The sequence below is a fragment of the Ascaphus truei genome, chromosome 3 (assembly GCF_040206685.1).
Source record: "Ascaphus truei isolate aAscTru1 chromosome 3, aAscTru1.hap1, whole genome shotgun sequence".
NCBI classification, from domain to species: domain Eukaryota; kingdom Metazoa; phylum Chordata; class Amphibia; order Anura; family Ascaphidae; genus Ascaphus; species Ascaphus truei.
The window spans coordinates 331,316,075-331,342,192 of NC_134485.1; the positions used below are offsets into that span (position 1 = coordinate 331,316,075).

Here is a 26,118-nt window from a genome sequence, read left to right on the forward strand (position 1 = left end):
TTCACGGCGCAGCATCGTGTGTGTGTGTGTGTGTGTGTGTGTGTGTGTGTGTATATATTTCCGGAAAACACATTAAAACAATGCACTCCTAAAAATATATAGATCTGTTGTGATAGACAAGATGAGTATAACGCTCGAAGGATGCCAAGCATTAGCCCATCTTTACTCCCATTCAAATGATTGAAAATGAGTAATAAATAACTTTATTTAATAGAGCACTTTTCTCCCAATGGGAATCAAAGCGCTTCACCATTACAGTATAGTGTAATGCACAAAGGATTGTTACCTTCCCTGCCCGGATGAGCTTACAATCTGTTTTTGGTGCCTGAGGCACAGGGAGATAGTGACTTGCCCAATGTCACAAGAAGCGGACGCCGGGATTTGAATCAGGTTCCCCTGATTCCAACTCAGTGTGATTGTTTACAGTGTCTTGACTCACTGAGCCGCTCCTTCTCAAACGACTGGGCGTAAAGGTGCTAAAGCTTAGCACTCCTACAGTATGTGGGTTTGGGCCTAAAACTTTATGGGGTTCCTGCTTTGCACATTGCAGGTTTCACAGAGTAAAAATGTGCATCATTCTTTTCTACCAATCCTCATTAAGAATCACAATGAAGTAGTTAATTGCAAAAGTCTCTCTCTATAGCACTCCCAACTGAGGCAATGGCAGCTGTTTTAAAAGTGCAGATTTACCCGAGTTTACAAGTAGGTTCGGTATCTCCAGAATATGGCAGCATAACGATGCAAGAAAAGAATCACTAGACAGCACAAGGAGGCATGTTAAAAAGCTGCAGCAACAACAAAAATATTAACCTATTTTCTGCCAGAGGGGCCTGCAATCCATTTCCAAGCAGCAAAGACCTACATGTAACCTATTAAACATGCCACTGCCTTTGGGGTGGGGGAGATTTCGTTTTTTCTTTCTTAGCTCACCTAAACCATGGAGTCCTCCGCAGCTGATCTGTGCTTCCTCGACATCTAGGGAACCCCCAGCCCCCGAGTGATGAGCTGTTTTGTCCACCATGCAGGAATACTTGCCGATAGAAACAAAATGGCTGCAAGGTCAGAGCTCGCTGCAGGAGCCAGTAGAAAGTTACAACGTCATCGGGAGATGAAGTTGCGGCTTTCTATTTGTGACCCCGCGGCACAAAAAAGGGCAAATATCTTGGAAACCCGGAGGTCAGGAGAACACAGGTCAGCTCCAAGGGGACACCCTAGTTCAAGTGAGATTTAAAAATATATATATTTGACGCGGTTATTTTTGCGTCTTGATTTGCCTGTAATACATTGCAACACAACATGTTGCAGACATACTTGGCAGTGAAGGGGTTGATTGCTCTACCTTTCTACCCTGGTCCCATGTCTTCCCCTCTGTCTCACAGGACCCATGCCAACGGCTCTATCAAGAGAGGGAACAAGGACAATGCTACAGACTCTGTGTCACTGAGGACTGGGATTGGGGTACAGCTCAAGGACATCAAAGTGTTCAACAAAGACCGTCAGAAGGGTAAGCTTCGCACAGTATCTGTGGGGCTAAGAGGCTGTGGGGAAACTTCATGCCATTAGTGAATCAATATGTCATAGTACAAGGGGTCACTGAGTACCACTACTACCAGTATTTAATTTGCAAACCTAAACTCCCTAAAGTTCTCATTGCGTCAAACGCGATCTTGACTACCGTCTTGTAGACGCATTGGATGCGACTTTATCTTTTTGCCCTAAAATAAAAATGAAACTTTTAAAAATTTTAGGTCCCTTGTTACATAAAAACATTTAAAGCATTTTCAGCTGCAGCAGGCAAAAATACAAATTGAAGACAGCCTGTAGCTTTGTTTTTTTGTTGTTGTTGTTGTTTAGAGTAAAATCCCCCAACACTTAAAATGAAATGATCTCAAACACTGGGACAATGGGAAAAAAAACATAGTAAAGTTAATTGAATTTTTTTTTTTTACAAAGGTTTGATTGCTGATTTATCCTTTTAGGAAGTTTTTAATAAATCTAAAGTATTATCCCATTTACATACAGCCACAATTCTATACTCTGCAAACAAGCTAAAAAAATAAAATATGTGTTTGTACTGATTCAATACAGGGATAAGATCACCAGATATAAAAGACAACAGGTTATCCCTACCCCCCCCCCCCCTACATCTCAGTGGCATGTTATGGCGTATACGAACAATATGACAGTGTAGTGCCGTGTACAGCAGCAAGGGAAATCTGTAGTCCTCAATAATCTCCATGGTGCTGAAATTGCTCTCCCATCCCACAGGCACTAATGTCTGCGCTGAAAACAATGGTGGCTGCCAACAGCTGTGCCTGTATCGGGGCGGAGGCCAGCGTACCTGCGCCTGTGCTCACGGCATGCTGGCTGAGAACGGCTTGAGCTGCCGAGACTACGACGGTTACCTGCTGTACTCGGAGCGGACGATCCTGAAGAGCATCCACCTATCAGATGAGAGTAGCCTCAACGCCCCCGTTAAGCCTTTCGAGGACCACGAGCACATGAAGAATGTCATCGCCCTGGCGTTTGATTATCGGTACAGTAGCGAGGGAGGAACACGCATCTTCTACAGTGACATCCACTTCGGGAACATACAACAGATCAACAATGATGGCACCGGGCGCAAGACTGTGGTGGAGAGTAAGACCCTTTCGTGAGGGGTTCATTCTAATTCTGTTTTGTGTTACCTCTTAGTCATTGATAAAGGGGATCCCAATAGAACATGGAGATAGACGGTAGTTCTGCAACGCTGCATATAACACATATTTCCTGCCGCTGGGGCTTTGTAAATATGACATTGCAGTCCTGTCTGCTAGCTATGGGGTATATAGCAGTCAGAGTGGAGAGTGCACTTGTGACATAGGCAGTATGGATAAAGCTCTCTAGATCAGAGGTTCCAACTCCAGTCACCAAGGACCACTAACGGTGCAGGTTTTAAGGCTGTCCTCTCATTAGCTCAGGTGGCCCAATCATTTTGACTGAGCCACCTGTGCTCAAGCAAAGAGTGTACTTAAGACCTGCTCTGTTAGTGGCCCTTGAGGACTGTAGTTGGGAACCTCTGGTCTAGATGTAGTGTATGAGGGCGTTAGTGGACCAGCAGGCAGTGCTGCCAAGGATGGAATCAGGGCTGAAAAAAAAACTAGTGTAGTGCTTTGTGCTCACACCTCAGGGGTCATTGCAGGAATAGGTGAGGAAGTCCTGGCTTTTATTGCATTTTATTCACAAAAGGCCAAAGCTAGTACTTAACAGTAACTACTCTGTGTTTATGGAGAAGGAGTGGCTCAGTGAGTAAAGACACTGACTGGCACTGAGTTGGAAGCAGGGGAACCTGGTTCCATTCCCGGTGTCGTATCCTTGTGACCTTGGGCAAGTCACTTTATCTCCCTGTCCACAGGCACCAAAAACATAGATTGCAAGCTCCATAGGGACCTGTGTCTGCAAAATGTCTCTGTAAAGCGCTACGTAAACCTAGCAGCGCTATACTAGAACATGCTGCTATTATTTATTATTGTTATTATTTATGCAATTACGTGAATAAAGGTTTACTATTAGGTATGTGCCTATAGAAATATAATATTGAAAGCTTGCATTTACAGTATTAGCAGCTACGCCTCTTATTTAATAAATACATTGATAAGCATTGCACGCTTATTAGAAAGGAAATTTGTCTCAGAAGAGAGATCTGAAGTAAGAAAACGAGATATACCGTAGGAGAGAATAACAGGGAGAATACAGATTTATATGCAAGCACTTTTTAACCAAGATACCTTTTTGTCCCCTTTGTCAGATGTGGGTTCAGTGGAAGGATTGGCTTATCACCGTGCCTGGGATACCTTGTACTGGACCAGTTATACCACTTCTACAATCACACGCCACACAGTTGACCAGAGCCGGTTCGATGCCTTTGAGAGAGAGACTGTCGTCACCATGTCCGGAGATGATCACCCACGGGCCTTTGTTTTGGATGAGTGTCAAAAGTGAGAGATTGGTTCTCTGTCTGCTCCCTGCTTTCTTTTTTACTTCTCCCTCAAGCAGAAGGCTTCTCTTCTGAACCTTCGGAATCTTACTCTTTGGCTCTGCATGAGTCAGGCTCACTAATGCCCAGCTTTCTGTCATATCAGTGACACTGCAAAAGGGCCTACAGATTGCATCAAAAAGGCTTAAGGTCGCTTATTATAGCTATCAAGTAGGGAGTAGTATTGGGATCTCCCAAAACTCAAACTAATATACATAGGATATGGGTTTCCCAGGGCTACAGGGTACTGAACCCCACAATAATTGGTCGATAAGTGCTGGATGAAGCAACCACTAGAGATCCAGAATCACCAGAGTTCCTTAGATTATAAAACATCCCTTAAAAGCATGTAAAAAATCCCCCTGATATTTACTAAATAGGACACAATATTAGCAATTTTCCAGAAACGTATTGCTTTAGAACATACATAAAGGATGACTGCGATATATTGGTTACGTTGTGATATGGATCCCACAGATGTCCACTGGTTAATCAGTTAAAGCAGCAATCCACTCGACGCCCCTTAAAAAACATCTTGCTTCTTTTTACCATTGCAAATTCATTTATAGCAATTCTACCCTTTTTTTAAATCTTTAGTTAAATTCTGGAGATATTTGCTTCTCTGGGAACCGAATATTATTGCTACTTTTACTTGCATTCAGTAAGACAACAGAGGTTGCAATGGTAACAGCTGTTGCCAGTGAAATAATATCCAAAAAGTAGAAACTTCTTGTGCCCGCCAATTAAGGATTATACGAGTCAAATAACTTATCTCAGGAGGCCCCATGCAGGGTCCAAGTGGATGTCGTAGATAAGGAAGAAAGATGGTCACTTCGGACATTCTTCATACTTTCACTTTTGTTGTGCCATAACCGACGTTTCAGCTGCTCACAGGCAGCCTTTCTCAGGGCTAGTCCAAAGTGGCCATCTTTCTTCACCGGCAGTGAAATCATTAACGGGTGGAATTTTTTTTGTTAGAAATAGACCAAAACAATATGAACTATCATGTTCTGTTATTACTTGATTTCTAATGATATCCCATTAACTTATTAGCATTATTCCTGGTAGATTCTTTTATGTTTTTTTTTAACGCTGTCCCCATGTTCTCTGTAGCCTTATGTTCTGGACCAACTGGAATGAGCAGCACCCCAGTATTATGCGGGCCACGCTCACAGGGGCGAATGTGCTGATTATCATTGACAAAGACATCCGCACCCCCAACGGTCTTGCCATCGACCACCGGGCTGAAAAACTCTACTTCTCTGATGCCACCCTGGACAAGATTGAGCGCTGCGAGTACGATGGGACGCGCAGATACGTGAGTGACCTGGGCAAAGCGTGTCACTTTTAGCTCACCATCAATTTTCTCTCTAAATTCCTCAAAGCTTTTGCCTGCTGCAATAAACAGTTTGTACAGAGAGTGAGAGAGATCTATACTCGTGGAGCTAACTCACTGAGTATCTTTTTTTTCGGAGAGAGACTGAAAACCACCTTCATAGCTGTATTTTCGTGTCCTTAACCCTCTCCTTGGCCAGCCGAGCAAGGCGATATTTTGGGTATAGCAAACTCATCACACATTCAGGTTCATTGGTTATTCCTAAAATCCAGCCTGTCTACGGCTTTTCTGAGGAGATGGTTAAAAAACACTTAAAGAGAGAGAATCGGATCACATTTGAATGTCTACAAAGGATGAGAAAAAGAATCAGGGCAATGTCACATTTCTATCCTTACAAATAGAGCATTAGGTAAGTGTCCCAGGTCTCTGACAGCAGAGAGAGAGAGAGTCATAACAGTGCCATTTGTTCTTGGCCAACATAAGTCCTTTGCAAAAAGAGGGGAGATTCAGGTTGAAGAGAGAAAATTAGACCAGTTTATTTTACCGAGAGCCTCAGGTCAGTGTTACACCCCTCTGTCAGCAGAAAGAGAAACAGGTCACTGTCTCGGCTCAGTGCGGAGAGAGAGAATCAGGTTGGTGTCACATTCTCTCTCGGCACAAACAGACTGGTTTCCGAAGTCTCTGTCAGCTCTGAAGCACTACGTATCCAGAGCAGTAGAAACTGAGGATGAGAGAGATTGTTCGGTTTGCCTGACATTTGCCTGCTCTGCACAGCGCACACAATACTACCTTTCCCAAGGCTGCCTTGTTTTTAAGGGGCAGTGTTTTGGATAAATGTTGCTCTAGTCTTTGCACTTTGTATGTACCCTCCAAATAAATACAGTACATACGGTATGCAGACAGTACATGGTGTGCAATGTATTCCAGTTTGTTCCAGTAGTGAAAGCGTTGGTTGGTGATACTCTCTAGTCACCCATGTACTGGCTACTTCCCTGGCATATTGAATACATGTTCTATTTTGACATACTTTTGCCATTAGAAATATCGGAGATGCTGATGTTATGGCAGGAACTTGGTGTAGAGTTTCAATGAAGTTAAAGCTGTGAGCCAGGCAGCACTTTCTCTTGTATGCTCGGCTGTGTGTACTTCATGTGGTGTTTGCTTGCGTTAGCCTCTAGAATACAGTGATAACCAGGAAAATAGTTTGTCCCCAAGTCTAAGGTATCTCTTCATGTTCTTGGGATTGGTGTTTTAAGGACTGACTTGATAGTTGGCAGTTAATATAGTTGACGTCCGCCACTAAAGTTTTTCTGTTTATGTGGAAATCGGGGTGCAGATAAATGCTTAGGGACAGTAAACTTTGAGAGCATGGAATCCCTAATATAAACGTTGTTTTATTGAGGCTTAACAACCCTACATTGTAAGAAAATAAACACAGGTTTACGATGTCAGCATTACGTAAAGGTATAAAAGTATATGTAGGTCTGTGTTAATCTTTGTACATATACAAGTGTGCATGGGCAAATCCTGTGTGCATCATTATTGGACATCAGTGCGATTGTATGTGTATGCCTGTGTGTGTATCAGTGTGCAGGGCATGAAATAGCAGCCTGCCATATGCCAAGGGAAAGCCAATCATGGTCACGTGCAAGGTACGTTGTCTTGCAACGGTGCCTCTTCAGTTCTTATGAGGGCAAACTGGTATGGGTTGCGAAATACCTCAAAATATATCGGGTTAAACTTAAGATCTAGCTTATTTGTTTCATTATGTTTTCTATTTGATTTTGCTTTATTAACTTAATGAACTGAAAACAATTAGAAAAATGTAACATTTTATTTTTGGGAGGTAAGACTGTAAATTGACTTGACTGAACTGGTAGGCTATTGGGAAACGATTATTTTACGTTGAGTGTGTAATGTGTGTGACCTGCAGGAGAGAGGGGATATGACTGAAATTCTCAAAAGTTTCAAGGGTTTCAACAAGGTACAGGAGGAAAGCTTATTTCTGAGCAAGAGAGAAGTGCGAGGTCATGTGCAGCTGGAGGGTTTAGGGGAAATAAAGGGTGGTGGACCTCCCAACAGAGGTGTATAGGCTAATGCAGTCATGGAATTAAAAAATGCTTGGGCTAGACATGACTAATCATAACTTTAATAGAAAGCCAAGGATCAAATGGGTTTTACAGCCGATAAGAAAATGGTCCGACTAGTTGAGGCTAGGTACTTATCTGCCGTCAACATCTATGTTTTTAGTGCGTCTGTATGTGCATCAGTATGACGTGTTAGTGAATTTCTGCGAGGGGGCTAGAGAGGATAAAGCACTGGCAGTAAGGCTCTGCAGATATACTGTAAGTGGCTGAGGGCTTCATTAATTCATATATTGCCAGATAAGCTGGCAAAGCACTTCTCTGCATTGTAGCGCTTGCAACATTTGCCCCATCTAGCCCCCCAGGCCAACCATAAATTATTGTGTTTTTGTCTGATTTCAGTGGATATTGAAGTCTGATCCCGTTCATCCATTCGGTCTGGCAGTGTACGGTGATTACATCTTTTGGACAGACTGGGTGCGTCGGGCGGTTCAACGGGCCAACAAATATGTAGGCACAGACCTGAAACTTCTTAGAGTTGACATCCCGCAGCAACCCATGGGCATCATCGCCGTGGCAAATGATACCAACAGCTGTAAGTACCCAATCAAAATGAGGGTAAAACTAAATAGCAGCTCTGAACCGAAGACAATAGAACATAGAAATAATCTTGTTCGTATCATAGTCCTCTTGTGAAGAGAAAATAATGTAGTTGCTGTGAAGCCATCTTCCCCTTACTCTGTAAATGACAGCTCTGTTTATTTGATCGGAGCTGGAGCCGAAATCTTCCCAGCAAAATAAAAATTGCTTCTTGGAAAGGGGTCACACTAAGGGAATAAGGTCATTGCAACAGTCCTACAGAATGTTGGTGTCAAAGTAGTGGGGGTGAGGGGACATCGGACCATTAGTGTAAGAAATCAAGTTAGTGTGTCAGAAGAGAACTGGGTCAGCATCACAATTTTCCTACAGAGAGTTATACAGAGAGATCATTTTCGCTGCCATTTTAGCAACACTTGACTAAGAATCACAGACCTGAGAAAATCAGACTAGTGTCACAGCCAGAGAGCAACAGAAAATGCAACAAAATGCACAAAGCTGCCCCCTGCCCAGGGAAGACAGGTGGTATAAAAATGAAAAATGTATTGTCTATATCAACATTACAAAAAGGAGGTGTAAAGCCTTCACACCTGTCTCCCTGGGCAGTGCGCAGCTTTGTGCGTTTTTTTGCATTTTTTGTTGCTCTATGGACCCTTATCTGCGGCTGGCACGCCATCAAGTGTCTAGCTAACTCTAGGAGTGGGTAAGATACACGGAAGAATACTTTTATTCAAGATTGACTACAAATTTGGGTGAGTAATATACCCACTCCATAGTAAAGCCACATTTCTGTGATTCATTTATGGAAAATAATTAATAATTAATTCCAGGACTGTTGGAGCAAACACTACTTTCACATTTTGAACTAGTGTCACAGCCATTTGAGCAATACAACCCTGTGAACTGGTATGTAATTACAGAACCAACATGACACTCGTGTAGATGTTTATGCAGCTATTAAGGTCACTACTAGTTCCATCTTAAGACACTCGTGTATTCTTGTCAAAGATATATTTCCATCTAGTATAAGCTATGACAGGCAATACTCTATATATTTCATTATCACACATATCTCCTTCCCAAGGTGAGTTGTCCCCCTGCAAAATCAACAATGGGGGCTGCCACGATCTGTGTCTCCTCGCTGCTGATGGGAGGGTGAACTGCTCCTGTCGAGGCGATCGAGTCCTACAGGAAGATTTTACCTGCAGAGGTATGTGATGGTCCCATACATCATTTCCTCCCCAGATGCCTTAATGGTATCCTACATAAATGGTGCCTTTTTACAGTACAAGACAGAAAAAAGACCTTTGTCATATAGAAGAATCAAAGTAAGGTAGAAGCGATACCCGTAATAGCTAACCGATGTTTAAAACAAGTAGAATAAAACAAGTAATTGCACAATATCATCACATTGAGCACAATTCATTAATTCTAGTAGTACTACTTTGGATGCTTCATCTCCAAATCCCTCTCAAAACCCCGTTTAATGGTGAAAGGTATGTGTGCTTTTTCCTTCTAGGTATATGGCATTAAAATCTCTGCACACCTGGGACTTTAAAGTTCACTTCTTAATTTCCATCCTACAGAGATAGATACTGAAGTAATAATCCCCAAAGAACTGGACATTACCTTGCCAATAATGCCCAGAGCCCGCCGGGCATTCATGACCTGGTAATGCCCTGTTCTGAGGGGATTATTACTATTATAGGCTACATTTTTGTATTTCTAACAATAATAATACCAAGATTACTGCCTCCTCCCATCCCCTTGATCTGACGTGGTGCTGGCGTGTCCAACATGGAGCGACGGAGGCAGCATTTCAATAATGCGCTCCTGTTTATCAGGCGTAATATCATGGCTTGTGCTGTATTTATAAGCTGCTGTAATGTTATTGCTAGACTGTCTATGTCTTCCGATTTTCACATCTCCCTCCTTTCTCCGTCAGCCGTGAACTCCACCTGTAACTCCCATGATGAATTTGAGTGCGGCAACGGCGACTGTATCAACTACAGCCTGACGTGTGACGGTGTGGCCCACTGCAAAGACAAGGCGGACGAGAAGCAGTCTTACTGCAGTAAGATTCGTTTTTGGGGGGCGGAGAGATAATTGATATACACGACCACGTCTTCAGAATCTCTCTCGCTTTAATCTGGCTAACCTTGTAGATCAATAGAAGCAAAGTGACTTCACACGAGATGCAGAGAAAGAGCTTTTCAGTTTGACTTTTTATGGGGTTTCTGGGTGACCAGATTCTGATTCCGAGAGTAGAAACAAGGTAGACCATGTATTACTGGCAGAGGGTTAGAAGGAAAATGGGGACTAGAGCCTTAGATGTTGCCTTCCATGGAATGCTCAGGTGTACACTCCTTTGAAGACACCATGTAGCCCAGGGGTGGCCAACTCCAGTCCTCAAGGGCCACCAACAGGTCAGGCTGTCAGGATATCTCTGCTTCAGCACAGGTGACTCAGTGAAAGAGTGAACCACTAATTGAGTCAGCTGTGGTTACGCAGGGATATCCTGACAACCTGACCTGTTGGTGGCCCTTGAGGATGGAGTTGGCCACCCCTGATGTAGCCTGAACATAAGCTTCACAGTCTGCTCACTTGTCTACTCTGCCACACTTTGACATCCCTTGTTTCACTTACATTGACTCCTTTTATTGCCCACAATATTACCGATACAATACGATAGAAAAGTATATGCAAGGGGAGGGCAGCATCCTTTCAGTCCTATATTATGTCTGTAGCCTCCTCCTACTGTATATAAACAAGACAATAAAGGTATTACTGACTACATAGGGAGAAGTGAACCTCCATGTAGCGCTACAGGAAATCCTTGACTCAAGTCACATTTGGATGCAGATTATTTAGTAGAAACCGGGATTAAGTCTGTATAATAAACTGTACTTCCAGATCAGAATATTGAATATGCTGAGATAGATACCCAGGCGGATACCAGCGTTTGCCTCCGTTTCTTCACGGGGACTATGTGTCCATAAACTTTTCTTTTTGTTACTGTTGATCCTGCCTCCAGTTCTCTTTGATTATTGCTGAGTTCTACGTTACCTTTTTCATTCATTTCTGACTACGTATAAAACCCAGGATTGCTTCTCTGTGTCCCCCAGGCACCCGCCGCTGTAAGAAAGGCTTCCGGCACTGTGTGAATAGACGTTGCATCTCCGGCTCTTACTGGTGCAACGGGTTAGATGACTGCGGTGACCACTCGGATGAAATGTCCTGTAACAGTGAGTATTCCTCACCGCCTCCCCCTCCCCCTTCCGGATGACCCACTACTCAGGGGAGGGAGCACATTGGCTGAAAAACAAGTGTATTGGACACTCTGGTTTAGGAGTAAAGCCTCAGTTCCACTTAATATTTTCAGTGTTGGAGCTACCAGACCTCTGGCGTTTGGAGTCATTTGATCGCAAATAAAATGGAAAAACAAGAACTGCGCCTATAATGAAAACCAGCTCTCACTTTGTTAATATTTGTTCATAGTGTAAGATGAGGTCTTTACAAATATAGGACCAAATCTCAGCAGCACTGTGACACATTCCACAGAATACACAATGCATGCTGCTTCTGTTAGAGGATTCTCTGAGGCACGAGCACTACCTCCGTGTGTAGAGGCTGCTGCAGTGACTTGTGCTGCGTTGTAAAGGCAGCCATATTTTAAGGCCCCAGAAAAAATACTTATCTTAAGTACTTTGAAGTTAAAAACAAAAACAGACAAAACAAACTTTGTATAAGAGAAAAAGGGGGGTGGGGGTGGTGGAAAGGTAACCCTTTCGCTGCTGAGTCAAATCAAACCATTTGATTGCTGGGGGGGTGGTAATCATGTGGTTGTAACTTGCCCTTTAATGATGCAAATAGACGAGGAGGAGGGCCCTCCTGTTCCATGCAGGGGGTCGTCGCCACTTGTGGAGAGAGGAACAGGGCCGCTTCTAGAAATTGAGCAGCGTATTAATATGTTGTGTGTCACTGGATGTCCTGGAGCGTTGTGCTATTGTGTTAAAACTAGTGCAGCTTTATATAGAGTGCCACAAACTGTCCGGATGTTTCTTGGAGCGCCTTCACTTTTTCAACCTATTATTATATTTTGTTGCTTTTCTGTATTTTTTATAGAAGTGTTCTCTGGCTCTTAAAATGAATGAAAACCCCACGGATGCCGAGCACGATTCACTTATCATTAATGTACCACGGTGCTTTAGTTCAGTGGACATTTTTCCTTCTGCCTTTCTTATTCTATTTTGCCCCACTTAGGGAAGCTGCTAAAGGCAACGTGACGTTTGGTAAATGTTTCAATTCAATGTGACAACTCATCTGTCAATTTTACTATTCGTGGGTTTTTAAAAAGGATTTGTGAAGCAAACAGGGGCAGTCCTGTGCATTTCTTGTATGTTTGTGTGCATTAGATAACGAATAAGCTGCACGGCGTTAGAACACTTTGCTCGATACTGAGCGTCCTTTCTAAGTATGGTTTGCCTGGCAGTGGTCCTGTGCTGCTTGTAGAAATATCAGTCGGTGCTGTGTACTGTATATCTGTTGTGCCCTGGACCATGGGAGGCCAGCGGTGCTCCTGCCTGGGCTCTTGTGTGAATAAACCCAGGCGGTGTGGGATCATGGTGTTCTTCCATGAATGTTAAACACAGCTTTGTTGCTGATGTCCTCTTCTGCTTAGTTGTGAGGCATTACTAAGAAAACGCAGAACGGCAGCCATGTTTCATAGGTCCAGCGAAAAATACTAGAAACTTTCGACTGAAAAGCTAAAAAGAAAAGTATTTCTTAACACTCGCGCTGCTGGAAGTCATGTGGACTTCCAGAATCCCAAGCATGTGATTTGCTTGGTGCCGGGGCTGTGCTCGGTGGTGCCCGTCTCTGTGAGATTCCCTGACACAGCTCCCTTGCAGAGACCAGCTGTGCGCCCGAGGAGTTCCGCTGCCGCGATGGGAACTGCGTGGGGAACTCCAGCCGCTGCAACCAACTCGTTGATTGTGACGACGCTTCAGATGAAATGAACTGCAGTAAGTAATGTGCTGGAGGGACACATGGGTGGTCATTAATCAGGGCGAGCAGTTGGGATGAAAATCTGTCTATTTGACTAACCGTCAATGGCATTCTTTTGCAGTCCATTTAATATGCATTTTAATGTGCTGGAAACAAATGTATAGTCCCACACCTTTTTGAAAAACCCTACCCAACCACCTTATATCTCCATACATCAAATTCCTTCAATTGTAAGATCCTGTTATATGCTTAAGGACCTAGGAGATTATTGTAATGGGGCAGTGTACATTGCATGTAACTTCCAAACCTTTGGGTGTCTTCTTTCTTAAATAGTATGCTAGAGATTCCATGATTACACTAAATTGGACCCCCAGTCAAATTGATTGCAGTCACTACTAAATAGTCTTTATTACGTGTATATGTGGAGGCTCATTTTGTACACGTCGTGCAATTCTATAATAGTTGCATTATTTGGTTATGTCTTTACATATGTTCGATCTCACTATTATCTGTTGACTCCAGTGTTTGAGAAGGAGTAAACTAATTGCAGTATATCCAATCGAACTAAATGTAGTTAAATCGCTTGCATTACGTTCCCACGCTTCTCTAAGTGTTTTGTGTTGCTTTGTTGCCCAGACATCACGGACTGCAGCAGCTACTTTCAGCTGGGAGTGAAAGGGTTGACCTTCCAGAAGTGTGAGCAGACCTCGCTATGCTACGCTCCCAGCTGGGTCTGTGATGGCTCAAACGACTGCGGGGACTTCTCCGATGAAATGAACTGTCCAGGTAAGAGTCTTGCTTTCCTCCTTTCCTTTGGGGGGTTTCTGAGAGCTTGCTGGGTGTGTGTTTCCTCCTTTCCTATTACATTCAGCATGTGGAAGTGCTGTTGGTGTGGAATGCGTTGGGGCAGGGAGTTCAGAGACATGCTTGCGATTTAACAAAACAGAGTTAGGTGAGCTCAGACCTACCCCAACAGGCAGCGCCGGTGCTGGAATTCGAACCACGGTGACTTGCTTCAGCAGCCGTGTTCTTCTAACATCTTAATATTACAGACGTAAAACTGTACTTGTTTCATGGTTAACGTATATCTGGTAAGTCTCGTCCCCTGAACCATTTAGTGACATCTCGTATGTCACTTCCTCAACAAAGGAATAGGAAGTGATGTGGAGTGTCACAAAATGTGACCTAGAGGGCTGCTGTAAAGCTACTTTTCTAACCTCCTACCTACACCCCCAGCATGGTGCAGCAATACATTGCAGGCCTTCTGGCAACAAAGGGGTCGATTGGCAAGGAGAATAAGGAATAAGAAAAACAGAATATATATATATTTTTTATGTGCTTTCCTGTTTTTTCCACCTAGGAATGTTGGGGTGGCTGGTGCCTATACACACAAGAGATATATTTGCATGCTTTGTGTACATCATCCTGCTTCCTTTTCAGGAGTTCGGAAGCCGAAGTGCCCAGTGAATTACTTTGCCTGCCCGAGCGGACACTGCATTCCCATGAGCTGGACATGTGATAAGGAGCTAGACTGCGAGAATGGGGCAGACGAGGCTCACTGTGGTACGTCTGAGAGGCCAGTAATCGCTGAGATATCCCACAACCACTCAGCCTACACACTCTCTGAACTCACAATCAGCAGCTGAATGTTCCGCTGGTTCCAATCCCTGCAGCTCAGCTCGCAGCTGTTGAGATGCTGTAACTCATGGTACAAAACGGAAAAGCTCCAAACCATGATTCTTACACTTTTTTTTTTTTTGACACTGCTCTAACAGTGGTAAAATAAACAATGAGTCCCTGCCTGAAGAGCATACAATCATGTCTCTCAGGCACAGTGATATAAACTGACCTACTAAGGTCTACAAGGAATTGACACTGGAGTTTGAACCAGATGTCTCCCATTTGATAGAGTTCCACCCCCAAAGCTTGACAATGCTTACAGTGCATGGGCAGAAAAGGAGTGCCTGCTCCAAATATTGCAGAGCACATTGCCGAGTTGATGCTCTTTTTGGCATGAAACAGGTGGCGAGGTGTCCCGTCTTCCTTCACTTTTTGGCTTCATCAGCCTTTTAAACCTTATGCTGTCAAATAGGGAACCATGGAGAGCCAAACATATCTTACCTTATATTTTCATCTTATGGATGGGATATTGGTATAAACCTATTGATCACACTATTGAAGAACATAGACAATTAATAGAATTTTTTTTTATTGATACACAGCACTGTACATAGCACAATTATTTATTTCCCCTGAAGAGCTTACTTACCATGTTATGTTTTTTTGCCTGAGGCTCAATGAGATATTGACTTCCCCAAGGTCAGAGAGAACATCTTTAGGATTCTTGGCATGGGTACCATTGGTCTTTGAAAACTCACACCACTAATTTTTCCCCTTCCTTTTTCTTCTCAGACAAGTTCTGTACATCGATGCAGTTTGAGTGTACTAACCATCGTTGCGTCTACAAGCACTGGGTGTGTGACGGATCTGATGACTGCGGGGATGGATCGGATGAGGGCAGCCACTGCCGTAAGTCAAGAACAGTAAAAAAGCTGCAAGTCCCTCCAGCAGTGAAGAGGTCCTAATCAATGCTCTATTCTGTCTTGTAGATTCTACCACTTGTAGTCCTGAATCTTACCAGTGTCCCAGCACCCATGTGTGTGTCCCTCGCCGCTGGCTGTGTGACGGGGACAAAGATTGCCAGGATGGGGCAGACGAGAGCATCCAAGCTGGCTGCAGTGAGTGGGGACATTGTGAAAGTTCAACACGTTCAAATGATCAGTCTCCTTATCTCTCCTCCTGCGTCCATGCGTTTCAGACAAACCGGCATGCTCGGTGGGAGCTAGTTAGCTCTGTATCTGTCCCTGTACCTATCCCAGTGACGTTTGCCCTAGGACTCATATATTACAAAAAAAACAATGCAAATACTAATGACAGATTCAAAAATTTGCAGCGTCTCCGAGGACGACACTGAACTACGGAAATAGTGTCATGATTCATAGGTTAAGTAGAGCAGTTTGACAGCAAAACTTTCAATATTTCCATGGTGAACAAATGCTTTTGGGGATTTTACCAACTTCACCTAATGTATTTTGTGAATGCTCAACGCCAGACCCGAAAAAAAGCAAAACTTTTTCACAATACGTGCTGATGAGGGTTTTTTTTAACATCTTATTTTTTACTTTCGCTGACCTCTTCTTGCACTTTCAATGCTGGTTTTATTTTTTTTTAATCTGATGCTCTGTTTAATTGATATAAGCGGTTCAAATAGGGAGGTAAGGCTAATATGAAGCTCTCCCCAGAGCCCAGTGCAGTCTAGCAGTACCATGGTAACCTCAGAAGCGAGAGATGAAGAAAAGGAAGGATTTGTAACACTAAAACATTGATAAAACTAATAAGCAGAAGATAGTAATAATACGAGTTCAACTCTCACACTGTTGACTTCTGGAAGGGATTGTTGCCAGGATTCACTGCACTACCGGAGCTCGATCCCACATTAACCATCATTGACGTGCATGTGGGATCGACCACCATGGCTCTTATTGGAGGCTTGGTGAGTCTCCCCCAAAGAGACGAGGCTGAGGACCGCTTAAAGCAACAAAACAACTTGCACTACATCCTTCTCTTTTTTAGGATTGAAGCAGGGGGTCTCCAGAGCTGAACCTCGTTAATTGCAGCTCTGGGTGTCACTTTGCTTCTAGAGATACCTCCGAAGGGGGCGCCGGTATCTCTGCAGCCAAGGAACTTGAGTGCCTAACGAAATGGCGGCTTTAATGTCCCGCATCATGCGGGCCAATAAGAAGCCGTGATGTTATCCCTTCCAGCTTCTTGTTGGTCCGCGTGACCTGGACATTTAAACTCCTCGGAGATATTGGCAGCCCCTACGGAGGTAAGTATCTTTGGAAGCAGGGGGTCCCCGGAGCTGAAATGAATGGGGGGCAGCTCCTGAGACTCCCTCAGCAACTGTGTTGCTGCTTTAATAACTTAAGTGCTTTTATGTTTCTATGAGGAATAACGTTGAGTAGACCTCAGCATGAACATATAGAGCTGTGCTCTGGTGGCCTATACATTAACCTAAGTCCTTAATAGAAACATTGGGTTGGTTTGTGGAAGGATTCCCTTGTATAATCTATCTTTCTCTTTCATTTTTTCCTGCTTCAGTTTTTAACAATACCTGTGACTCGAGGGAATTCATGTGCCAGAACCGGCAGTGCATCCCCAAGCAGTTTGTATGTGACCACGATCATGACTGCAGTGACGTCTCAGATGAGTCCCCAGACTGCGGTAAGTACCCTGGCCCATCTCGAAAGAAGGAAAAGAAAGGCATTAAAGGAATGGGGAGGGAGGATGTCTCCAAACTGGAGCAATTTTGTTGGACTCAGTTGGATGAAAAAGAAACCTTATTGGCCAACATTTGAGAATTGGGAGCAAGATGTAGGGTATCGTTTATTTTCATTTGAGTGCAAAGACATTTTTTAGGAAGACGGTAGATATATTATACAGTTTTCAACTAATTGAGAGAGTCTCCCTTATCTGTAGGGATTGTTAACCTGTATACAAACAAGGTGTTTCAGACTTGTGAGAATTGATCATAGTCTTACAATATGGATTTTACCTCTAGTCTGAATCAGCTCTAGTCTCTAACACCATGTGTGGAATTATGGATAATCCACTTCCAATCTGAATCACTTTGAAAGCTCGAAAGAGATCTGCTGATAAACTGCAGTTACAGAAATGTTACAATTCACGGCTGATTGGGTTAAACCCTTGAAATGAGAATCTGAGTAAGGATTGTAGCAGAAAGGGAAAAGCTGCAAAGTGATCTCAAATACATCGTTTGCTAGAGGGATGTGGCTGAACTTTTCCAGCAATCAGTAGTTCTGAAAGTCAGATTTCGCCGCAGAGGCGGTGCTGTTCCATTAGGCTCCTACTGCCAGAAGTGACTGTGCAACCCATTCATTTGAATGGGTCGTTTGGTTTCCTCCAGCTGGAAGGTGTCTTAGAGAATAGTACCTCTTACTATATGGCAGCATCCTAATACCAGCTGTGTAGCACCCACCAAGCAAGAACGATGCATTCACCAGATTTAAGTACTGCTGTACCATAGCATCAAATGTGTGCTGGTTGGTGTGCAGCTATTCTGTCTTGCACCCTGCATGTTCTAGTCTCCTGGTTTCCTTGCAGAGTACCCCACGTGTGGTCCCAGCGAGTTCCGCTGTGCGAATGGCCGATGCCTGCTGAACAAGCAGTGGGAGTGTGACGGAGAGTTTGACTGCCACGATCACTCAGATGAGGCGCCGAAGAACCAGCGGTGCACTAGCACGGGTGAGTGGAGAGGGGAAGTGGTGCTACACTGAGGGGGCAATAGTAGAGATAGAAATGACTGTTGGTTATGTATAGTCCCAAGAGGTCTCCCACATAGCTTAAACCAGGGGTCTCAAACTCAGTCCTCAAGGGCCACCAACAGGCCAGCTTTTATGGATATCCCTGCTTCAGCACATGTGGCTCAATCAGTGGCTTAACAAAGGGATCAAAAGGATAAAGCTGAACGGATTAATGGGGTACATGTAATTGAGGATTTTAACCCTTTCTATGCCAGAGGAATAAAGATGCTTTCCAATTAGAGTTGCTCATTTTTCCCTTTTTCCTCAAAGACAATCTTTCACTTCACAGAAAAAAAGAAAACCAGTAAATCACCAAACATTAAGTCACTTTGCAGCTCACACGACCCTCCCCCCCTTTCATACTTCCATTTTTGCTAATAATCTATCAGAAATCGGCAACAACAAAAATAATTGTGATCACTTTGATCTTTTGAGAAACGAGTGACAAATGTTGCAAAGCACGTTTGATGACATTCGCACATCTCTGGTCCCACCCAGCCTTGCTTATTTTTTTAAATAATGGGTTCACGCTCTTACAAAAGGGAAGTGTCTACTTTTCATGATGCTCTTTACTGGCGTTGCGGTGGCTGTGGCAGGGCGCTTGTGGGCGTTTCAGTGGAAGATGTAGGCATACGCTTCCCCCTCTCGTATTCGAGGGAAGGGCAGGATGTGGAGGAGCTTGTTTCACTACAGTCTATATCAGGGGTGGCCAACGCCAGTCCTCAAGGGCCACCAACAGGTCAGGTTTTAAGGATATCCCTGCTTCAGCACAGCTAGCTCAGTCGAAGCAAGCTGATTGAGCCACCTGTGCTGAAGCAGGGATATCTTCAAAACACGACCAGTTGGTGGCCCTTGAGGACTGGAGTTTCCCACCCCTGATCTGTATGATTCGCCGGGGACTCGGGGCGGTCTGCTTTATTGTGGACACCCTTTACTTGTGTGAGAGGGCTGCCTCGTCTCTGCTTCTCTCCTCTCTAGTGTCCGAGATGTTTTCTCTCTCACTGCGCTCCATCCCTGGACCACTTTTCCTCTCACTCCCTTTGCTGCAGCAATATGCGTAGGAAATATACATATATATTTTTTTCTGGCACTTTTTTAGGGCACTTCTGTTTTTTGTAACCAGTTTTAACTGCCCTGAAGCTCACGTAGCATGGTGCTTCTGAACGTTAACCCGTTGGGCACTGCATGCATGTCACGCACCCCATGCTATTGACCATCATGTTTTCCTCTTTTCTCAATGCAGTGGAGGAAATACAAAAAGACACACTGTAACATTGGTAGCGTAGGACCTGCCGATAAGCTCCACATGGAAATGGTTACAGGCCAAAAGATTGAATTAAATGACCCCTACTTATGAGCAGAAAAAACATATAACAAAGAATCCAATAATTTGCCACATTGGGTGTACATTGGAGCTTCTTTCTTTACAGTTATATCTGGCAAGATCATTCTCTTGCTATCTTCAAGAAGCTGGTGAAAGCGTGCCTTGCTGCACACATCGTTTAAACGGGGGAATCCTGCTCAGCCATAACGGGCTATAGTGGATAGGTGCAGCAGGGAAAACATGACACTGTATGAGAAATAAGGAGAACAGCCCCCCTGTGCGGCACTCTGCATCCTGTTTAAGAATAAGCATTGACCTTTATTTATATACAATATAAAAAGAATCCAATCTGTTTTCCAAACCAAATGTTGCAGTCTCTTTACGTGCAATAATCCTAGCATTGTAGTAAATAAAAAGATGCAAAGACTAGGCTAGTAGTGAATGAAAGATCCAAATACTAGTATTTCGATTTCTTTTTTTATTTACTACAATACTAGTATTATTGCACGTAAAGAGACTGGAATATTTGGTTTGGAAAACAGATTTGATTCTTTTTTTACATTGTATATAAATAAAGGTCAAGTATTTTTGTTAAATAGGATGCAAAGTGCTGCACAGGGGGATTGTTCTCCTTGTCATACAGTATCACGTTTTCCCTGCTGCACCTATCCACTAAAGCTAGTTATGGCATCCACTACGGGGGTAAGTTCCTCCGGAAGTAGTGTACCCCGGAGCTGACATGAAGGGGATTCAGCTCTGGAGACCCCCTGCTTCAATTTCATGTTAAAAATATTCACAAAACAAAAAAAGAAATGCTTTCTTGGATTGCTTAGTTCGTTACAGTTACAGGATCAATCCAAACAATATCCTACATGTGTGTGTGTTTTTAAATAAATCAGTTCTGTAGTATTAGATAATACTTACTACATTATTATTTTTTTAATTCAACGATTCGTGCCATCTTTTAATGAGTTTTAATATACTGAGCATCCTGTGATTTCTATAGCAGGTTTAAGCCCCCCTCCCCAGCAGTGCAAGATCTTTGTAACACTTTCCTGTTTGTGATAATTTGTTGCCAATATTCCCAGCAGTTTAAGCTGCTAACTGTAACAATAGACAATGTTACTTTAGTAATTTAAGAATACTTTGTAGCTGCTGAGTTACACTGACTAAAGAATTGATTGACACTGAAAGGCAGCCATTTAGTGAACCCTGGAAGCATGATAGCTGCTGATTTATCATAGGAGAATGAATCAATCAGCCGCTTAGGTGATTAGTTTTCAATAAAAATAATCATATGGTGCATATATTAAAACAAAAAATATATATATTTTTTAAAAGTGCCACTTGGATTGCTACTTTAATATACTTGTAATTGTAATGATCTACTAGTCAATAGGACCGAAGGTGAAGGTAAAGAGACTGGAACATTTGTTTCTTAAACATTCTTTTTTACATTGTGTATAAATAAAGGGTAAGTATTATTGTTGAATAGGATACAAAGTGCAACCGATTGTCCTCCTTATTTCTCTATGCCATTGGCTACCGAATGCTCTGTCTGTAAAGTGCTGCTGTGTCCACAATTGGTGTTATATAAAGAAACACACATCACGGGTGTGTTATGTGGCTCCCAGCTGTAATTGGGTAACTGTGGGCGATGTACGCTGGTAACCGGTTACATGGGTTTTTGAGTGTATTATAACTTGTTGCACAAATGTATCACTGACCCAGTGCGGCCACAATTGCGGCCCAGCGCAGCTAGGGGAAATTTCCTTAAGGATTGACGCAGCGGGGGTCCCTGCTTCTGAATGGGAGTCCCACTGCGTTAATCCTACAGACCGCCACCAGTCTGGAAGAGCTGCGCAGTGAGAAACCGTCCCTCTCTGTGTCTCTCCCTGCACAGCTCTTACAGCAGATCACGCTGTTTGTATTATTATTTTTACATAGAATTGAAGCAGGGGGTCTCCGGAGCTGAACAGCATTAATTTCAGATCCGGGGACCTGCTGCTTCTCGGGGTACAGGCCTCCATAACGGGTGCCGGTATCTCATGCAAGTTTAAATCTCCCGCGTCAGATGACCGGGGCATTTAAACGCGCGGAAGATACCGGCAACAAATACTGGGGCAGGGCATTTTTTTAGCGTGTGGAAGCCGCGATCCTGCTGCGGTTGTGCTGCGGTCAGGCTCCGTCCAGCTGCAATTTCCTTGCGCTTAAATTTCAAGTAAATAATACTCCATATGTTGTTATCTGTGGGTGACAGAAGCTGGTACCGGAAACTTGCAATTTGTGTATGGGAGTTGTATGTTTTTATTGTAATATTTAATTTAGTTATGTGTCTCCTGGCCATCAGGTGATGACATCAGTTTTCCTGATATGTAGTTTCTTATTTAAAGTGTCGGCTCTTTGGTTGTTGGTTCCTTTGTCACCACAGAGACTCTTAGACCTGGTTTATCAGTTTCCCCTGTGTATTCTCTAAGTAGATGTTAATGTGTCAGTATAATGCTTATACACCCTTATAACTGTATTGTCCCTGTGGCTGTTGCAGAGGGGAAATGCAATGACACATTCTTCCTCTGCAAGAATGAGAAGTGCATCCCAGAACACCTCCTGTGTGACAACAACAATGACTGCGAGGACGGTTCTGATGAGCTCAATTGCTTCATCAACGAGTGTCTGAACAAGAGGCTGAGTGGCTGCAGCCAGGAGTGCGAGGACCAAAAGATCGGATACAAGGTACAGAGCACAGGGAGGTCACCAATAGAGTGCAGTAAGGCTGCGCTTATAGTGACGGCGATGCAACGTCGCAGCAAAACAAATGTATTGCCGCCGTCGCGTGCGTTTATAGTAGAAGCGATGCGACGGAGCGGCAGCTTGGTCGCGATCGCTGGAAGACAAGTCAATTTGACCGCAGCCTGACGTCACCATTGCGTCGCTGTCGCCATAAGCACAGCCTAAGGAGGGAGGGGGGGGGAGCAGGAGAAAGAGAAAATTAGTTGTGCTAGTTACAGGCCACAGAAAGGAATCCGATACAATAGCTACTGTATGTATGTCACTTTTAGACATAGCTGTGCAAGTCACATAGATGTACAGTACATATCTCACACATGAACATTATGTGCATGTTAGGTAACTAACTGGAATAGAATAGGATAGCTGTATGTGTCAGAAAATGAATGGGAATGAGTGGTGCATGTCACACAGAGAAACAGGTTTGGCGATGGCTAACTGTGTCATGCACAGGAACAAAATGGGAGTTAGCAGTGCATGTCCAAAGGCTGCAATAAGAGGTTTATGAGGCAGAAGAGTGAAAGATAACAGTGCTTGACTTGGAGGATAAGTATGAAAGACAGCTTTAAGTGTCACAATGGATGAGCAGCCTCCATGTGGGGGTGCGGGAGTAATCGCAGAATGAGCGAGAGCTAGCACAGAGAGGCTTATTTTGCGCTGGGTGATGGTGAGTCCTTTCACGCTCTCGGCTGACCCATGCTGTTCTCTGTGTCCCACTGCAGTGCAGATGCCGTCCCGGCTTCCGACTGAAGGACGATGCGAAGACATGTGTTGACATCGACGAGTGCACGACAACGTACCCCTGCAGTCAGAGGTGTATCAACACGCTGGGGAGCTACCGCTGCCTGTGTGTGGATGGCTACGAGGCGCGGCTCAATGACTCCACCAGCTGCAAAGTCTCTAAAGTCGACGCAGGTAAAGGACTGACAGCAGTATGCAGCAAAATTTCAGCAAACTTGGCACAAGAAGTCGTTGTGCTGTAATGCTTCTTCTCCTTTGCTGACAGCCTGCTTGGTATTGTGCTGTAGTTCCCCCTGGTAGTGAAGGTGTTAAACACATGCAGCTGCCTATTGGCCTGCAAGACCTATGGAATTGGGCAGCCATTTTGATTTCCCTAGCCTAGAGGGAGCAGAAACAGCGGCAAAGGCCCCGCCCCTCCCCCGAGTAGGCAAAATTAATATTTAATAAATAAGCATGCAAGGGAAACGACCCCATTACGCTTTAGATGAGCTCTGCCCTATGCTTCTTAGTCAACACAGGAAGCAGACCAGAAAACGGAGTTCCCTGTAAAAGGTATACATTGCTGTGCTAAAATAAGAGAAACTGCTAGCTGGGCTTCTGACTGGTATTAGTATTCACCTATTGACTACACTGATTATTACATCCTCTTGTTTTGTACTCACCTTTTTTGTTATCTAGCGGAGGAACCATTCTTAATCTTTGCCAACCGGTACTACTTGAGGAAGCTGAGTCTTGGAGGCACCAATTACACCTTAATTAAGCAGGTGAGCCATTAGAAGCTAAATCTTAATCACTAGACATCCTACCTAGTCTGACCCTAGGAGCAGGATACTTGAAAAGTCAAATTCTGTTAACATCTTAAGAGTCAGCTCTACTATCTAAGACTGAAGGTAATTCATGTATTGTAGCACTGGCCTAACCATAGACCGTCCACCATCAATGGCCACACTTATTCTAATGTTCAGTCCATACACACGTGGTTTGTTTGAGTTGCAGCATACAGTACTTGGAACTGGTTCCTAGTATTACGTTTTTGAAGTGAAACTTCTTTAGCGGCGTGAATGCAGATGATTGGAAACGGAAGTCAGTGGTGACGGAAGTGACATCACTCCTGGCAGAAGATGCGTCATTGTTGCCAGTTTCTCCCTGTGATGCACCGAACACCCTCCTCCCCCCCACCCCCCCTTCTCAGTGAGCCGCCGAGCACCCTCCCGTGTCCCCGTACCTCCGCCGGGGGGCTGGCTGCAGCAGGACACACACAGCCGGGTTCGGGGCTCCGCCAGGGAGAGAGAGTGGGGGCTGCTCCGGGTGGGGGCTGCTCTGGCCGTGTCTCAGTCTCAGGGAAGAAGGGGAGAGAGAGGAGGAGGGGCTGCTCCGGCCATGTCTCAGTACCTACATTGGGGGGGAGGAGAAGGAGAGAGGGGGGCTTTGCCCGCAGAAGCCGGGGCTCTGCCGGGGATGGGGGCAATCACGAGAGAGCGGGGACACAGAGAGAGACACACACCACACACGGAGTGAGAGACACACACACTGACTGACACACATACACACACAGACACACACAAGGAATTAAGTTACTATAAATATAGAAGTGCTAATAGCTAAAACACGCGTTCTAAGTCAAATTTCTTTGCGTTTTGGCACTAAAATTGTGTTTTGATTTTTAATTTAAAGCATCACCATTACAAAGACAAAACAGTGACAAAACAGTGACAAAAGATGAAGTTTCACTTAAAATTCGCATGATCGGCACACACACAATTTTTTGTTTTGCATGGTACCAATAAAGTACTATAATCATCATTTACATTTTTGAATATTATGATTCATTTTATATACTTCCAAATGAACATTTCTGGCAGGTTGAGAGTTGTTTTATATGTTTCCTATCTTTTTCTTGCTATCTTTTAGCAAAGAGCATGCAAACACGTACACTACATTTAGATAGAAAGAAAAAAAAGATTTTTTTGAATGAACCTGGTTCTTTTTTCATTTATTAATCTTGCTGTACCACTGATGAAACCCTGAAAGATTGTAGGGGTACATTGTTATAGTAGCTGTGCTGGTTCTGTTGAAATGTAGATTAGTCTGTAATACTGGACCTCTGAATCCTTTCACTAGCAACAAATGAGTAATGGACCAGCAAAATGTAATGATGTACAAAGCTTTCTTCCTTACAGGGCGCCCACAAAGGGGAGATTAGTGGGGAATACGATTATTATTATTTTTCATAGCGGAGATGTATTTTTTCCATAAACATTGTTGCACTTGTATACAGAATACACTGTCGCTGTTTTGCAGTCGGTGAACTGCTTAGCACTGCATCGGTTTAGTGATCTGTAAATGAAACCCCAAATCAATAAAGATGCCGGGGACTGTTACCCAGTTCCACAAAAGGGTGCGTAGCTTTAGCATTCCTGTACTTCCATTCCATAGAAGTGGAAGTGAAGATGTGCCAAAGCTTTGCACCCTACTGTAGGTCTGGGCCTCGAACTCCTATTCCCCATTGGCTGGTTCTGTATTAAAAGACCCGCATACTGTACACATTCGTGACATGGATGAAACTCTGCACATGATGGTGAAATGATTGACCGATTACTAGCAGTGGGCTGTATGCCGTGTGGGTTTGCCAGGCTGCCGGGCTTGAGAGCTGCATATGTTTGCAGGAGTGTGCAATAAGGCCACGTGTGGTTTTCTCTTCCTGCAGGGGCTGAATAACGCGGTGGCATTAGACTTTGATTACCGCGAGGAGATGATTTACTGGACGGATGTCACCACGCAGGGCAGCATGATCCGCCGCATGCACATCAATGGCAGCAATGTGCAGGTGAGCTGGCACCACT

At 43.9% G+C, this 26,118-nt stretch overlaps 1 protein-coding gene across 2 annotated transcripts in view; it reads left to right on the forward strand.

The window, feature by feature from the left end:
• Positions 1-26,118, forward strand: part of LRP1 (LDL receptor related protein 1) — a 374,671-nt gene that overhangs the window by 299,388 nt on the left and 49,165 nt on the right. For both annotated transcript variants that reach the window (XM_075591499.1, XM_075591500.1), the window contains exons 40-58: positions 1,380-1,504; positions 2,269-2,640; positions 3,788-3,977; positions 5,129-5,333; positions 7,838-8,030; positions 9,117-9,242; positions 9,978-10,106; positions 11,158-11,277; positions 12,943-13,056; positions 13,676-13,825; positions 14,480-14,602; positions 15,452-15,568; positions 15,649-15,777; positions 17,201-17,323; positions 18,224-18,364; positions 22,293-22,480; positions 23,257-23,449; positions 23,954-24,039; positions 25,983-26,102. In XM_075591499.1, the coding sequence (XP_075447614.1) occupies positions 1,380-1,504; positions 2,269-2,640; positions 3,788-3,977; positions 5,129-5,333; positions 7,838-8,030; positions 9,117-9,242; positions 9,978-10,106; positions 11,158-11,277; positions 12,943-13,056; positions 13,676-13,825; positions 14,480-14,602; positions 15,452-15,568; positions 15,649-15,777; positions 17,201-17,323; positions 18,224-18,364; positions 22,293-22,480; positions 23,257-23,449; positions 23,954-24,039; positions 25,983-26,102 (2,944 nt within the window). The remainder of the gene's footprint in view (positions 1-1,379; positions 1,505-2,268; positions 2,641-3,787; positions 3,978-5,128; positions 5,334-7,837; positions 8,031-9,116; positions 9,243-9,977; positions 10,107-11,157; positions 11,278-12,942; positions 13,057-13,675; positions 13,826-14,479; positions 14,603-15,451; positions 15,569-15,648; positions 15,778-17,200; positions 17,324-18,223; positions 18,365-22,292; positions 22,481-23,256; positions 23,450-23,953; positions 24,040-25,982; positions 26,103-26,118) is intronic.